At 39.5% G+C, this 17,616-nt stretch overlaps 1 protein-coding gene across 1 annotated transcript in view; it reads right to left on the reverse strand.

The window, feature by feature from the left end:
- Nucleotides 1-16,177: 16,177 nt before the first annotated feature.
- Nucleotides 16,178-17,616, reverse strand: part of LOC112454191 (protein PTHB1-like) — a 29,061-nt gene continuing 27,622 nt past the window's right edge. The window contains exon 22 of the mRNA XM_025015437.1: nt 16,178-17,383. Coding sequence (XP_024871205.1) covers nt 17,153-17,383 — 231 coding nt within the window. The 3' untranslated portion in view covers nt 16,178-17,152. The remainder of the gene's footprint in view (nt 17,384-17,616) is intronic.

Below are 17,616 nucleotides of genomic sequence, written 5' to 3' on the forward strand. Positions count from 1 at the left end.
TCTCTCTCTCTTTCTTTCTTTCTTCTCTCTCTGCGAATGTCAAAGTTATGAGACATTGGGCATTTGGTAGAGTATCTATAGGATTCTCTGTCCCCTCATAGATCACCATGTCAAGTCACATAGCCCGCGAAGGCTATTAAGTAACACGCAGCTCGAGCGGCGAAGCGTGGTCTCGCGCGATGAAAGATCGGGCTGCGGGGCAACTCGCTCGGTTATTGTACAACATATCGAAGACGCTTATCGAGGGACGGAATCCACCGTCTCCGCTCTGTCTCTCCCGCCGAGTTTTACTCCTCGTGCCGCTGTTAGCGACCCGAGTATCTACCTGACCGGCCTCGTTAGCTCTCTTCGTGGAAGCGCGCCCTTGCTCTTTCGTAGTTTCGTAGTAAGAAATCGAGAAGAAGAGAGGAGCTCGCTCCTCGAGAGCTCTCGTCCTCCGTTGCGTCTCTTCCTTGTGGGGCCTATTAAGCGCGATCATTACTCATCGCTAACGTTACGTCTTGTTACGTCTCGTCGCCTTTCTTTATCACTTTACTATTATATCATAATTGTATTATATCCTTCCGCGTCCGCCGTAAACCAAATACTATTAAGACTCGAGTGACACCAATTGAATCACTTTGCTTGTTTAGGAAAATGTCATGCGAAAAGCGAATACAACGTCAATCTCTAACCATCTTCCAATCACCCGTCACGTACCATTTTACGTATGCTAATTTGTCCCCTTCGTCCAAAAAAAAAACCTGTTTACTTTTCACTCACGACGCTGGCCGTTAGAGAGACAGATAAAAAAGGACTTTTATGTCATATTTTTTTTTAATTAATCACGCTTGACGTGTCAAGATTTCATTATTGCTCACGTTATATCAGCGATTTGTCCAGCAGCTCGAACGTCAAATTCTTCAGATCAGACTCGCGCGGACTCCTCATATACGGTCAGATGCGACGGCCGCGGAGCCGCGGTTGCGTTCGCCGGCTGCGGAAAATGTGTACAAGAGATCGGTGCCCATTGTTTGCTTTTGCTTTCTTTTCGCGTAACGGGCGCAAGGTTGCTCGGATTCCGCGCGTGTCCTCCGGGCTCTTTCGCGCGCGGCCGAAACGAGGAGAGGAATTTCACGAGCGTGTCTGTGCCACATTTGAAAGGCCCGCCTTTCTTTTTCTCGTCCCAGCACGAGATCACGGTTCCCTCTTTTTGTCTGCCTCTCCTCCCCCATCGATCTCTACTATCGATCTATCTTTTTCTCTTTTCGCCGCCCTTTCTCCATTTCTCTCGCTCCTTTTGACCGGAACAACGTTCACCCGCGCGCGCGCGTGTGGCCCGGATAATTAATCGCGATTTATTCGTCCCGACATTGTTAATTTTAACGAGCGGCGAAATATTTTTATTGGGTGCTTGAGCCGCGCCGCTCGGCGATAATTTGTACGCAAATGCGCCTTTAATTTAATTTATTTACGATGCGGAACGCCGGGTGCCGGTATATCTGGCGCGCTTTTTTTTTCCCCGATCGAAAGAGCGGCGCGTCGTAAACCGCGATTTGCCGCTTATCGTCGCCGCAGCTCGCGAGTTGCGCGTAAATGTGGCGACGAGTATCTTCCCCGTACAGTTTTACTGCGATCGTTCATCGCGAAGGAGCGATGAAGGCTGCCACTTTCTGTCTTAAAATTTAGTGTTTTATTAACGTTCCTTTTTATTTACGAACTGAGAAACAGCCTTGACTGAGAGACAGCTAATTTTGGGGAAAAAAATGAAAATAATTATATTTGTTTCTTTTACAGAGTGATACAATACTTTGATGAGAGTTCTTTTTCAATTGACCTGTGTGCATCATCGGTAGAGCGGTGAGTGATGATTGAGATTTCCTACTGCTTCTAGTTGAATCGATTTTTTTCGAATTAAAGAGCGATTTAATATCACTGGAATGAACTTCGTCGATTGTGATGACAAATAATGTACCTAAAAATAAATTTTGAAGGAAGCAAAAGAAATCCGTTTGCCCCGAAAAAAATATCAAAATCTTGATTACATAATTTTAATACATGCAATGTATTTTGGAAAACTTTGCGTTATTTCGCATGGAGGACAAATTTATCTTTATTTACTGCATCCGTCGTACCTCTTTTTCGAAATAACCAGTTTAATTTTTGCCACACTGTATCTTTCACGCTTTCACATTTTTCGCACGCATGATCTCATACACATGCAAATGATTCAGAACATATTCCACGAACGACTATCAGAATATATGTATATGCCCACGAAAGCGTAATCGTCTTACATCGTGGATGCGCTTTCCATTTGCGTTAACCACGCAATCTCCTAGAATGTGCGCGTGTCACGCGAATCGTTAGATTATTAAAAAGGAGTGATACGCACGACCGGAAGTGATTCACGGTGGTGTCGTCGTGTGAGTCGGCTTAAAAGGAAATCGCTAGTTCTAAACTTGTTGACAGCCTCGTAACGTCGCAATACATTTGCGACACGTTGATATGGTAACGACCACTGACAACAAATAATAGTGCGCGGTAGCATCTTAATAATGAATCATAAACTTATATTTTTTATTCTCTAATAATAATTACAGATAATTGAATCTATATTAATAAACTTTTTAACTAAATTACACTCTCGTCTCTCTTTTTATTTGTATATTTACTTTATAATTTATCAATTGATTACAAATCGTAAAACAAACGACAGAGTACAAAGTAGTGTAAAGTGGTGTTGAGATAAAATTATGTAATAATAGATAGCGCGCGCTATAGACAAGGAATTACGTACAAGGAAAATCACACATCACACTTGATTAGAGTCCTTTTCGAGCGCGTTGTTAGATCGATCTATCTTTGAGAGATCCGCAATCTCAAAGTACATATACCGAACGAAGCGAACGCACACGGTTATGCATTCAATATCAATCTTCCAGCAAATCTGCTTCCCATAAACACACGCAAGCAATATACGTATATATACATATATATGTATATACATCGCGTACCTTGCTTATGGCAAGGTCGTTTCGGGATATTTCGCACGCGCCAAACACCTTTCGCAGCCTCAAAAGGAGACCTCGTACTCGCGACGGTCGTTGGATCAATTTGCTTTCGATTCCTCGAACGCCTCTGCGCCATTAACCCTAAACTTGGCAGTCAAAGTACTTTAATAATTCGATGTGGATACTATTATCTCTGCTCTTTATGAAGACAAATAATGAAGAAGAGAATGACATAATCTTTTAACTTGTCCAATAAATCCGGCTAGGCTTTTCTAATATTTTAATTTGATTTGATTTGATTTGATTTGATTTGATTTGATTTTTTGATTTGTTGAAATCATAATTCTTAATTTGTCAAGATCTTACAATTTGACTCTTCTTTAGAATAAAAAGATTTGGAAGTAATAATAATAACTTTATTTATACAAATAGCTTTTTTATTAAAAAATAAATATTATTTAAATAGTAGATTTAATAATTTTTTGTAATTAATGGTAATCAATAAATCACTGAAATTATTAAAAGAATAAACTAAATAATTTGTATGTAATAATTAAAGTTTGTTATATAATATACATGATACATATAATACATATTAGGCGGCAGTGTGGTCTATAGTGGTAGAGCGCCAGACTCGTAATCTGAGGAGAACCAGGTTCGAGTCCACTAGAGCCATGGAAAGTTTTTTCCGAAAGCTGCGCCCTCCGTGCAAGATTGAGGCCCTTGTGCGGAACAAACTGGGCTCCGTCTTTCGGAAAGAGATGTTAAGCCGTTGGTCCAAAGAGTTAAGTGAGAGGAGAAGGGTAGTAGTGGATGAGAATTGTAACCCTAAGGGATCAATTAATTAAAACTACGCCTTAAAACTTCTTAACTATGTTAAGAAGAGGAATCTGAAACAATCATATTACATTGGTTTAAAGATTGACCTTAGACGATTCTTCTTGCCGAATATTTTGATTTGGCTTACAGTGCAGTGCGTTTAAAGTTATATTACTTAAGTGATCCTTTAATTTGTATTACTTTATTGCATGTAATTTACTTCAGTTTACAGTGAAATTTATTTCAAGTCACTTAATACGTAAAACAGATGTTTATACATTTTTACGTTTCACATATGTTTTTACTCACTTTCATGACTTAAATTCTGAAATTTTATAGTATTTATTACCTGGTCGCATGATGTTGTCCGAATACCGTATCCGTACCGTGCAAGGATGGAGACAATAGGAATTCTTGTCTAATGTTTCTGTTCGTGAACAGTACGGATACGGTACGGGTACAGCACGGCTGTGTCTGAATCGACCTTTAATCTGCGTCAGTGCTGATTTTACTGTCGCGTACGAAAGTCGAAGATTTCCCTCTTTATTTATTTATTTTTTTTATAATACATATTATTTTAAAGAAAGGGAAAAGTAAATTCTCTTTTATCGAGATTAGAATAAAAAAATAATATATCCATTTCAAAACATTCCTCCATCGAACGGAATTAATCCATTGTCTTAAACGACGCTAAGTCCATAAAACGAAACGTAAAACGTGCAATAACTATGATTTAAAATAATGATTAAAATAATAATTTAAGTTATAAGGAATATTTGGCGTACACTTATGTCATAATAGTACATTAAACATTTCACAATCCATTCACATACAGAACTCCGCATTCGTGTTTGTTTTGAGTGTATGCCGTAAAGTTGTGTATATGCAAAGTCGTTGCGCTATCATTTGTACGATGGGACTCGAGTCGGCAGGCAGTCGTCGCGTTATCCTTCGAGAGGCGATTGCGACAGGGATATAACGCGATCGTTTCTTGCGAATAAATGATTCTTATCAAGTCGCGCGGTTAATAAATTCCTACCGTCTGTAACGAGAAATGATTCGTAATTATTCATGATTATCGCGATTATTTTATGCGATTCATTCCTACAAATTTAAATTACGATACTTTGTTTTAATACAGTATACGTTGGTAAAAAAAGGCGATGAAAATTATAAATCATTCCCTCTTAATTCTTACAGTCGATATAATTGTTTTTGTAATTAGCTTAGATTCTCGAATGTCTCCCGCGTCGCGCATTCTTCGATGCGAGAGATTAAATGTAATTTGTTTATCGTTTTTTCATTGACTAACCGAATCAAACAGTATAACATCAGAAAGTCTATTTTTTTGTCAATAATTCGAAATACAAGGAATACGCGGATGGTACGTGTCCTTGGGATTTGTTTTTGTGAAGTATAGCGCGTTATTGTTCACATTAAGTGATTGCCATTCGCGCGACGATACTCGAGCCGGCAGGTAGGCCCCTCGAGTGTATCGTCGCGTTATCTCTCGAAACACAATTATTTCCTATGAAAAATTAGAAGTTATCACTCGACGTAATCAGTTAACACTTACGATTAATAACAATTAAACATCAAAACATATTTCGCACGTATTATTAATTTGACGTAAGAATCGAAGCACTAAGCGATTACACTTGGTTGCGACATTTACGAGTGATAATTGTATCTTCAATGACATTTGGATTCGAATCTACTTATCTCGCGTTGTACTTAACACTTTTCGGTAGCTTAAACGTAATTTTTTCATCGTCATTTTTCCATTGCAATCGTTTGTTTATTTATTAATACATCGTTTGCTTATTAATAATTATATCATGTGTTGCGCGTAATGCATGGGACAACCGTGCAAAGTGTCACGCGACTATCGTATTCTGATAATTAGTCGCGCGCGATCGTAATTAATTATATCTTCGGAATACATGTGAAAGAAGAAATTCTGGGAAGGAGGAGTCAATATCGGAGCAACACAGCGGAGCAACCACAAGGCAAGTGTATAATCTATTTCTCATGTGATATATACTTTTCAAGAATTGTAATTATTTTATTATAAATATTTGTTCTCGCCCGATACGCTTTCTGATACGAGATTCATGTAACAACTGCAAATATGGTGTAACCACTGTAAACGCCTGCTTCACAGTATTTAATATTTCACAATGTTTGAACGTCAGAGAGTAAACTCCGTTTTATCCAAATACTGGAAGTTATCGATCACGATATCTATTTTTTAAAGAGCACAAAGGGTATCTAAACTCGAGTGTGCTATTCCAATAGGTTTATCTGTTAGGAATGAAATGTGTGACTCATGGCGATTTTATCACGCGGCGTGCTCACGCAACTTTGTCTCGTGAGGTGAAACAAAAGAGAAATATCGCGGCGTGATTTCGACGAAAAAGAGGCACGTGCACCGCGCGAGGAAGACGTGTTCCAGCTTCGCGCGCACGAGTCTGTGTAACCGCTAATTTGTTTGAACTGAGGGCAAATAAACGGCATCGCGGGTAACGTTGCGCAGATGCGCAGCACCGCGGCACGGTCATAATCGCTGCTGCCGTTGGTTTCTTTGAAAACTCCGTGTCGCCGGTTACGCGTTTCCTAATAGATATAAGCCGCTCGATGTTTCATACATCATGTAGCGCTCATCATTAACGATCTTCCGCGATGACTGGCACGACAGGATCGACGACGACGCGTTCTTCAGCTCTTCTTTATCGAATAAAAGTCTGTTATCGCTCAATCTCAGTCGGGAGACAGAATTTGCCGTGTAATTAATCGATACTAATAATTCTCCGCGCGCGCCTTCGTCATCTATGAAATTAATTTTCCTCTTAAGCGTAGAGGAATATTCATATTGCGTGTAAAGTTTAATTTATTTAAATTTAATGAAGTAATTGAATAAAGAGAATTAAATTAATATGAGCTGATAACCAGTTGCCAGGACATAAAAGTAATTATAAATCCACAATAAATTATATTCCTTTCGTAAGAACTGATTGCTCTAAAATATCCTAAATTTCCAGAAAGAAGCAAATACGTATACCTATTTAACTTGAGGAAGTGGAATTATTTGCTGTTATGATTGCGATTACGGTAATTTAGACTCCGACGAAGATATTAGCAGCAATTGTAAATTCTATTTTCGTGTATGTTGCTTAACGAAACAGAAAAAAAAATTTAAGGACGCCGTAACCCGTCTACGATTCTGGCAATTTGCCTTACGCGGAATCGCTAATTTCTCTACCGATTAACAGATACCCCTGGTGTACACGTGCCGGTGCCCTCGCCACTACGACCGACTTCCCCGAATAAGTTACTGCCGTCGGGATTTGTTTTCCCGGCCGAATCTCTCCGCTCGTCGGTGCGCAGCGAGCGGTCCGCCGCGCCGTGCGTCGTAAGCGAAAACACATAATGCATCGCGCGCGCCGAGGTAACGTCTATTTTCGGTTTAATTGGTTACATTAAGCCCCCGGCAGGCCGGTTAATTTAACGCAACGGCGACGTTGGTCCGCCGCTCATTATCGCGCCGGTGATCGAGCGCGTAATTTCCCTCTCGCGTCCTCTCTAGCGTGCGTTGCACTCTCGCGCAATTTTTCTCCGATCGACGAAGGAGAGCAGAGCGTCCCCGTCGTGTCGCGTCGTCGCTCTTGTCGTCGCGTCTTTACGAGCGCTATCGGACGCTACGCGCCGCCGAGCTGGTGAATTTCACGAGGATCACATAAATGAGTCATTAGCACGTCTCTGTCTCCGGATCGGGTATCCTCGATCCTCCATCGTTCGTTCTTGGAGAATTTTCGTCAAAAGTCGCGTTTGGTACGAGCACACTGAACGAGACGCGGCACTCACGACGCCAGATTTACAGGCCATTAAAGCGAAAATAATCCTTTCCTTGGAATCAGTCGGCCAATAAATACGGATTTCCTTGCCGAATCGGCCTTGATAAGACGTGAATCTCTCGCGACACTTCGCGGATATATACTCGATTTAAATGCGAATTGGCGTGCTCGTACTCAGTTTAAAACTGCTTACTGACAGTAATAGGTAGCTAAGAGATAAATATATGTGACAGGGTAACGATCTGGAAGATCGAGAAAAATATGAAATAAAAAATTCTCCCAGTTAATAAACTCATTACTTTTTTTTATTGCGATTTAAGCGGTACGATTGAAAATTAGAGCAGAAAATTTAACAAAGCGAATAGAGATTTTATTTAGAAACCTTGAAACGTGCGTAGTTATATATCGGCAGGCGAAACTACCTGACTAACTCGTCATAATCCTGTGGAGCGGAAAAAAAGAATGATTATCGGAAAACCGATCTCCGCTGCAGTTTCCGCGATAAGTAAATAATTCGACGAACGCATTCTTAAGTCGTTTCTATTCATCGTCGTTCGGCTTTTTGCGTTCGACTGCACACGGCAAAGAGCGCAATACGATCGAGTTTTTTTCCCAGGTGATTCAGCAGATTCGGGCGATTAAGTAGGCGAACCTTTCAGAATCAATTTTGCGGTCGGCGCGCGATTGGCCGGCGGTGTCCGGCCGCGCTTCCAATTACGATTCCTAATCGAACATTATCTATGCGCATCGATGTTCCGCGTCCGTTCTTCATTATGCTCTTATTAATTATGCCGCTTCGTCTGTCGTCGCTTTGAAAGTGATTGCAAAAAACGCACGTTATATACTTATTTGTGGCTAAAAGCTTTCATATATTACACTATAAATTTTTATTTTCTATTTTTTTAAATTATTATATATAGAGAGCATTACTATATAAATTTTATAAATATATATAAATATTTTTTTTAAATAAGCAAATATGGAATTAATGATAGACATAGTTTTGTAATATTAATTAAGAAACTGCATCGCCTTTGAAAATTTCGAATTTTATTCAAAGTACATATTGCCAAAGCAATACATTCTATTTTCGATACTTAAGATATTTATTTCAGTATCGTAAATAAATCTCAAATGTTTGACAAGATAGGAGATCTAACTAATAAGCGTGATAGACAAAAGGCAAAGGCTACGTGAAAATTTCCACCACCACGAAAAATGTCCTTTCTCGCTAAACAAACAGCTTGCCGAAAAGAAATTTCGGGCCAAGGTATCAATCTTAAGAACATCTCTTTCGGCTTCGTTTGACAGGGCAAGAGATGCTTATCGAAGAATCGAGGCGGGCTCGATTCCGGGTCATCTGTAGGTATAAGCCAACCGCGATAGGTATACGTTTAGAGTAGGAGCGAAAGAGCGCCGTAATTGGACGGAAGCCATCAATTATCGAAGGACGAGAGAGGAGTCCTGGGAGAGAGAGGAGCCCTCAGCCCCGGCGCGGCGGTTTTCGGCTTCTCTCCCGCCCTCTTTCCCTGCCTCGTTATCCACTGATTACCGATCTCTCTCTTACTCTCACGGTGGCTTAACCCTCAAACATCGCTATTGGTGGTCTCGGAGTTGCGAGTTTAGCAAGGTGGTCCCAGTATTAAATCATAAAATGCCAGCAGGAGAATGGAGCGAGAGAGAGAGAGAGAGAGAGGGCGGGAGAAGAGAGCGCATCCTTCCGTCGAAATTTTATTGCGGCTGTAACTGACGTGCGCCGCTGAGGGTCTCTTGTGATTCGCCGCCCTGCGCTCGCCCGAACAATCGACACGATTATTCACGCGGAATGATATTTGATTAAAGTAGCATCTTAATTTCCAGCCGCTCGTAAATCATTGCCGCCTGCGGTATAATTTCCGCTGTCGAGGATACATTTCATCGTGTTTGCAAATAGACAGACGCGTCATTTAAATTGTACGTTACTTGAAGATGATCTCGCAGAAGGTACACGAATAAGAATCTATTTCTGCAAAATATCAAATATTAAACCTTCGGGCTTAAATAAAACTTGAAATTAGAGGTTTTTAAATTTTTATTTTTAATAATAGATTTTGGACATCAAATATTTTCTCATAACTTTATAAAATTCTAACTTCTATTAATTGTTTTTGGTTTCATTTTTAATATAATATATCGGTTTTTATTGATGCCAAATTATGAAGTGCAGTGTTTTTTAGCGCATTTATAAAGGAATATGTAGCTCTTAACGCGTTAATAAATATCAAGTGCGATCACGCTATAAAAGATGCTTGGAATTGGAGTCACATCTCCCAAGTTGCTGGGCAACGTTGGTTTTTTTCCATGTTTCTGGTTTTATCGCGCGACCTCTCGTTTGCGTAACAACACTGTCTTTGATACGATCTCGATTACAAAGAGGAAGAACATTGCGGCTTGTACGGCCTGCGTTCCTGTACAATCTTAATTCTGTTTCCGGTAATGGCGTATCTCCTGCGGTAGACGCAGTTACCGATTTAGAACGACACGAAAAATTCCTGTCGGCTCTCGCACATTCAATTAATTCGTACTGCGTAATCTGTTAATAATCACTGTAGTAATCGCGAGCATGCACAATTTGATTTATGTTCGTCGATTATAAATTGATACAGGGTGTCCCAGAACTGGTGGTCAGGTGCGCATGATTCTAAACATGCATTACCTACAAATATCAAAAGGATATTTTAGGGATATAATAAGACAAGATGTGTTTACTTTTTGAAGAACTTTATTTTATTATCTTGAAAATTTTGTTGGAATTTCACGCGTATCTGACGATTATTCCAAATTGTTTTTCTAGCAAACGGAGTTTCGTATAAAAAAAGTATCATTCTACAATCATTTTCGACTTATTTTTTCATATAGAATTATTCATTCTCCCCGCTTATATCACCAGTTCTGGAGCACCCCGTATAACGTGTCAAATTTATCTATCATGACTGTACATTGATTCCTAGTTGTTACGTGTTGAGGAAGTTATTCATTCTTCAGGAATGTGTTGTAGTCAGGAATCTCTACAAAGTATGTAACGATTAAAAAAACAATTGCTGGTAGAAGTACAGTGTAGAAGTCAGAGATACCATTATCTCTTTTACCTGTGATAATATAAGAATATATTTTAAGCATAACTTAAATTTTTCCAAAGGTATGATGACAAATCTTTCGTCTTTCATGGAAAGTACATAATTATTTACAGTTATAAATGTTATCTCTGATATCTGATAAGCAACGTTTTTTGGCCGGAAATGCTTTGTTTATCCTTTTCATGCTTCGCTAATGACTCATCATTAGCTGTAGAGATGAGCTGTAAAGAGCTGCGCTAAAGAGAGCCTCAACTTGAATATTTAAAAATTTGAAGTGATGTTATTAAAAAGATGCTCAATAATAAACTGACTTGTGAGACAGGTATGCTCCTTCAAGAATTTCGAGAAAAAACTGAATTCGTCAGCGAATGATTGGTAAATGTTTTTAGGGTATTAAGATTCAGTATATTTTAATATACTAAATATTTCAGATATTGATGGGCTTTATGAATGAACAAACACACGAAGAATGGATGATCTACTTAGATTATTTGTGTAACGAACTAAAAGTTAAGAAGATAATTAATTTGTTTCATCATATGTTTTATTAGTACTTTCTTCGGACTCTGAAAGTCGATTTGAGGCTTCGCGTTTCCAAGTACCTCGGTGCAGCACCGTTTTTTTTCCGCCCGGTGTACCAATTAACTTCCCTATAGACTGTTCACGGGCGATCGCGTGTATTCGATTCCGCTTCTACGCGCCCCATACAATATGCATCTTCATTCGGGACCAGTTTTTCTGCGTGCGCGCATACGAGAAACGCGCGCATTTAAAAAGCCACCTATCTGGATCTGCGGCCGGCGCGGTGGAGCGCATATCGCAGACGCATGTCGGGGCACAAAAGAATCCTATACATAATCGCGCGGCTCTCCTCGCTCGGGCCGCCGCGTTCTCATGCGGAGATCGTAGGAAGCCGTCCTGTCTGTCGGATCTCCTGCTAGAGGTTCTTCCGGGAAGGTCGATCGCGCAAAGCCGCAGGCGAGTTTCCACGTAATCCGGTGGGGTGACCGAAGGAAGACGAAAGGCCGTTCGCTCGCTCGCACGCTCTCGTTCGGAATTTAATAGCGTTTAAAGACCCCGATATAGGCGAACAGACTCCCGTCCCGTCGTCGCGCGAGATGCGCCTTTTTGCGTCTGCAAAAATCGTTTATTTACGAGACCCCTCTTAAATTGCGCCACTTATCTCGCGAGAGAGCGTTGAATCGTAGTAATGCCTTATTGCGCGTTGGAAATTTAAAAGTTTCACTTAAACGATGACGACGTTATGAGAAACCGCGTGTTTTTGTTGCGGTAGAAAATTACCAGAAAAATTGCTTCCTGCCACGACCATTCTCCTCGAAGGATTATTAATTCTCTATAATTTAAGCAGAATCAGCGACATACAAAATGTACCAGAAGAGAGTTAATCGTATGTTATCATACCACCTTTTTTCTTTTTGTTCGGGTACTGCTTCGAGTATGTTTTTCCGCCCCAGTTGCGACTGTAATTATTACGTGTCAATTGATGAATATGTAATATGCTCGTACTTGCGTGCCGTTCGGATTTTGGACACAAGTGTTCATATACACACATTCGAAAGACGCGTGCGAATAATTAGGCTTTGCGAATTAAGATTCGATAAAACTTTATAATCTAAAATGTAGGACTGAATAATTACAATATATCATAATGAGCGAGACATGATCGTTATGATAACAATAAATAGAAATGTGTCAATATACGGTTGAGCTAAATCTTTTTGTGCTTAATAATAATTTTTTGCATAACTATCTTTTACAGTGGTTTTAAAGATACATATTAGTATTGGTAATATTAAATTATTGTAATTATCAATTTAAATATGATTGTGCTATTCTAGCTTCAGCTTGAGACTGCGTTTTAAGACTGACAGTAATCGGTGCGTAGTTTGCTAAGCGAAAAATGTATATAAATTTACGTAAAAATAGTATATTGCACAACTAGTGGGAAAAGTGGTCGATTCTGAATGAGTGTGAAGACTATTCCCACGAGTTGTTCATACTATTTTTCCTAACAAGAGCGTGAAACAGGATGCTTTTCGCGCTTGTTTTACAATTTCATTTCGCCACTAGTTGAAAAATAGCTCCATTTCTCAGCTAGTGGAGAAATGGATCGTTTTGCTCACTCAAAACAAGCGCGAAAAGCGGCCCATTTCACGCTCGCGTTAGGAAAATATTATTATATAAACACAAAAAGATCTAGACCGTATATTGAACCATTTTCTATTTACTTAAATAAAATATGTAATAAATAAAAATGATGACTAATAAAAAATTATTTTTTAGCAGGTTTTTAAAAATAAACTCAGCAAAGGGCAAAGGATGTTATGTGATTTTTTGTTAGTGAGTCATCTGTACTTTTTAGGTAAGATTTATCTTTTCTTTTGTCTTTCCATAATATATGTCTTAGCTTTTCGGTCTTCTTGCTGTCAGAGTAACACATTCTTGACTTGTCTTTTCGAGTCTTGTTCGTCATTCGAACAGAGGACACCTCACATCCCGTTGAGCAGGAATTCACTGAGGCAAGATTTCAGATAGTTCAGATGACTCTGCAGATTAGGCTTTTAATATTGTTTTATAATAATCTACTTAAGTTAAAAATGTCTTGTTAGTCGAAAGTCTTAGTCTGAAATATTCTATCTTACAGGTTTTGCAGTTTTCCCAATATCCTACACTATGATTCGGATTTGCCTTTCAAAAATATCTCTATAATAATAATAATAATAAAAAATCGAGTAATAAATTATTTTTTAATTCTTGCATAATTGCTGATATTTTCTGGCAAAGAGGGATGAATGATAAGCGTTTTTCTTTTGTATCCAGCGGAGTCTTATTTTTCCCGAAGTCATTCATTGTGAGTATAATAATCTTTGTCGAAGTTAATTCGAGGAACGAATGGCGATTGTCGGAAGCGACGAGTTAGAGGAAAGGTCGCATCTCTCTCGTGGCGTCGAGTGACAAACACGTAACACGCGAAACCTTCTTCAGCACTTCCTCTCAGGTACGTTCCTCGGACTCTCTCACCCCCATTTGTCTCGTTTATCGTCCTTCTAACTCGTCCGCAGCATTCTTTTACGTGTCTACCGCAGTTTGTGCGAGCCATGCCGCCGCACGTTTACACAAGCCAGCGGGAAGTCAAGTGGCTTTTTCAACGGATGGCAATAGAAAGATGTAAGCGAGTCGGTCACTCCAGGCTTCTCGGCCTATTAGCTTCGTATATTCGCGGCATAATGCAAAGGGCGATCGTGCTCGCGGCACGGCATCGAGTTCTGTTGTCAATAACAATTCGCACTTAAATCTTTTTTAAAAGCCAAGTACATATCAAGTAGTTATCGGTTGGAGTGTTTGAGATTTTTTAGGTACTTGTGAGAATTTTAGGTTTTACGTTGAATTCTTCGAATAATTTTTAACTGTTTCTTCATAGCAAGGATGTCGGCTTTAGCTTATACCGAAATTGTATTTTTTGCCCAATTTTATGCCAACTTTTAATAGAAATTTTATTTTAGATTTAAGCCAGATTTATTTATAGATAATCTAATATTAAATGAAACAAATCAAAAGTGAAAAAGACTTTTTGCAGAAAAGTTGCTATCAAATTAATCGAGAAGGAAAGGAAATTGTATACAAAGTTTATAAAAACATTTGTACGCATTTTATGCGTAAAAGTTTCGGATCGCTTTCATAAATTCCAAAGCATTTCTGTCTAAACATCGTCTATCTTTGTACTTACGATCAATTATTGCATCGGTACGTAATCTATTATATTTACGAGAACATTAGATTCATGACGTTAGATTGGATAATAATAAGGAACGGACCGCGCGATTCATCATTTGTCCCATCACTTGGAAAACTGGAAACGCGGCAATACGATGTGTCGGACCCTGACCTTCTCGATGAACTCTCCGCCCTTTTCCCGAAGTGGCGATGACGGCGATGGTAAGATACGAGACAGCCGTCAGGGTTTTTTCTCAATTTCTTCCGGCAAAGCAGCGATAAAATGATATAGTAGTATACAGCCCGTAATTTTCTTTCCACACCTTCGGAGATGTCGCCGATTTATTCCGCATGTTTATCGATTTGCCATATTTTTTTTCCTCCGAGCCTGTAACGTGCCGGGGGCGATCGATTGATCGATCGTTTCGCCTGAGACACGGGAATATTCTGTTGAAAGCAGCATCTTTCTTCATCTACATATGTGTATCTTTTTGCGTTGCTGTGCCAAATAACACGGTGCGAGCTAAATTCGACGTGCGATCGCTTTCTTTGGATTTCCCAAGGAAATTACGAAGGCGATGCGTGTATTAGAGATCGTTCCGGTTGTATTTCTTTCGGAAAATCAACTCTTCGCCGTCAAGAATATCCTAAGAATAGTAAAATATTCTAGAATGACTTTTATTCTTATAACAGATTTTTTAATTATACTTAACTGTGAACTTAATGCGTTCTTAACTAATTTAGGTAATTATTTACCGTAATTACCGTAATTACCGTAAATAATTACCCTGATTTATATTGGACTATCAATAGCTTTCAGGTTTTTAATAGTATTATTTAAATCCAAATTTTTATTTTTACAAAGTCTAATTCAGACTGTATAAGTTATCGAGATTTAATGTTGAATATCGAAAAGCTGTAGTAAATAATAACTTCTCTCAATTCTCGAGATAAAAATTCCATTAAAATATTGAAAAATCCATTATTGAAAAGCTAAAAGCAGGATAAAGTCAGTTCTGGGAAACCTTGCGCTCGATTTGTATTGACAGTATGCCAATATAATTAAACATCACGTCTATGTAAAGGTTTACATCATTGCAACATTGTTGCATTGTTTACGCGTCGATACCCGGCGGTGTATATCCGCCAATGTTATCCGCGAGACGTTTATCCGAAGCCGCAAAGCTGCGGCCACAAATATTTCAATCTGTTACATCAGTGGCCGCAACGGAAAAGTGCTGCCGTCTAAATATTTGCCGAGCACTTCGGCAAAGGTTACTCGGGCCTCGTGATTATTTGTTTCTTCACGCTCGTGGGAAGCCGCGTACGGCGAGCGGAGCACGCATCTGCATGCGGCGCGGCGCGCGAGAGAGGTCTTTTACGTCGCGTATGAATCAGCGCGATGCACGCGTGCCTGACTCGAGTATCGAAAACCATTAAACTTTATTAATTTTTATTCAAACTTATAAACAATAAAAATTGATATTAATCGTCTTTATTAATCTTTAAATGGAAATAGCATTCGCACGGCGTTTATAGCAAAAATTAATAAGAAACACATAATCTATCTTATATGTACATTTTTTAATACAAATATGGGAGATTATAAATTTTAATTCAACGTTCTATTACAGTAGAATCTGCTACAATCATGGTGATATATTTCAGACAGGATTTATTGATTTAATATTCTGGGAATTTATTGATTTCATTACAATCCTCGATAACGGAAGAATCAACAGAAGCGCAGCTGTTCTGCTAGTAACAACGCTAGTAATCGTTCGATAAGTTACGCGTCTCTTTATTGTCGCGGCGGGATATCGAATAGCGTGTGTGCGCGCGCGCGCGCGCGGCTCGGGATGAAAAATTCTTACGATCCTTTCCATTCTACGCGGGGCAAGCACTTTGCATAACATTACACAGAGAACGCTCTCGTAGGAAAATTATCGCGAACAAAGCGCGTGGCTGTTATTGGTCCCGTCAAGTTAAACACATATACCCTCCCGTCTCCGTACATTCTTCCCATTAATTAGCCTCGAAAAAGCGGAATCGTGGCGCCAGCTAGTGAATCACTCAAACTATACGTTACGCTGTTCGACTTCGCCTATTTCAATAATATGCCGCAGGCGGTGGAATAAAATTATCGCCGCAGCGCGCCGCGCGCCGGCGCGTGTATGGACTTACGTAAAACCGCGCCTGTCCGACTTGGCGTATCCATGCATAAATACGCGTGTATTGCACCTGCGTAGCGTATCGATATATATATATATATATATATATATATATATATATATATGCACACGCAACGGCGCCAAGCTACGCCCAGTACGCACGATAATATTCCTCGAGATCTTATTAAGGATGCTGAAACGATCGATCATCTGTCGACGAATCTTGGGAGCTCGCCTGACAGAATTCAGATTCTATTTTTTTTTGCTTTCTTTCTTCCTTTGTCACGTTAAGAAATTTGCGCGACAAAAGAGTTAAGGGAACCTGTCACATTTTTACGATAAGTTTTTTAATTATCTCGATCATAAATTCCGATGAAAAATTTAATTTTACATTCTAAATGACTTGTTCGCTGCTTTTGAAAGAATACGTTCGAAGATTTGCAGAAGATAGATTGTGACGATTTTTAAGAAGAAGCACCAGCTTCCAATTGTTCGTTCTCGACCATGTCGGCTTCTCGGCAGCTGTCGAGGCGTTCAATCGCGTGTACCAGACGTTTCTTCAACTTCGCGAATTCTTTAGCGGACGTCATTTTGCTTAACGTGGACGCGGGCTTCGCGTCCAGGTGACTCGTGCCCTTTCTCGACGTGGACCGTAGAAAAGCGCTCAGGCTGACATCGGCGATCTCTTCCCAGTCCTGAGGAACCGATTGATTGAATGCTTATCGAAGAATGAAGTATAGAAGATAGTAGCAATTTGCGATAATTTACAAACGATGCAGCAACGAGATTTCTCTATGAATGACGGCGCAAATGATCAAGCTAATTCTTTCAGATGGTTAAAATTATATTTTCTATGAAAGGAATATCCTATTATAAAGTGTATATAACAGTCGTTAGAAACCTATGTATCTAGAAGTTAATCAGTTAA

The sequence above is a fragment of the Temnothorax curvispinosus genome, unplaced genomic scaffold, assembly GCF_003070985.1.
Source record: "Temnothorax curvispinosus isolate PA1 unplaced genomic scaffold, ASM307098v1 QBEX01004871.1, whole genome shotgun sequence".
Lineage (NCBI taxonomy): Eukaryota > Metazoa > Arthropoda > Insecta > Hymenoptera > Formicidae > Temnothorax > Temnothorax curvispinosus.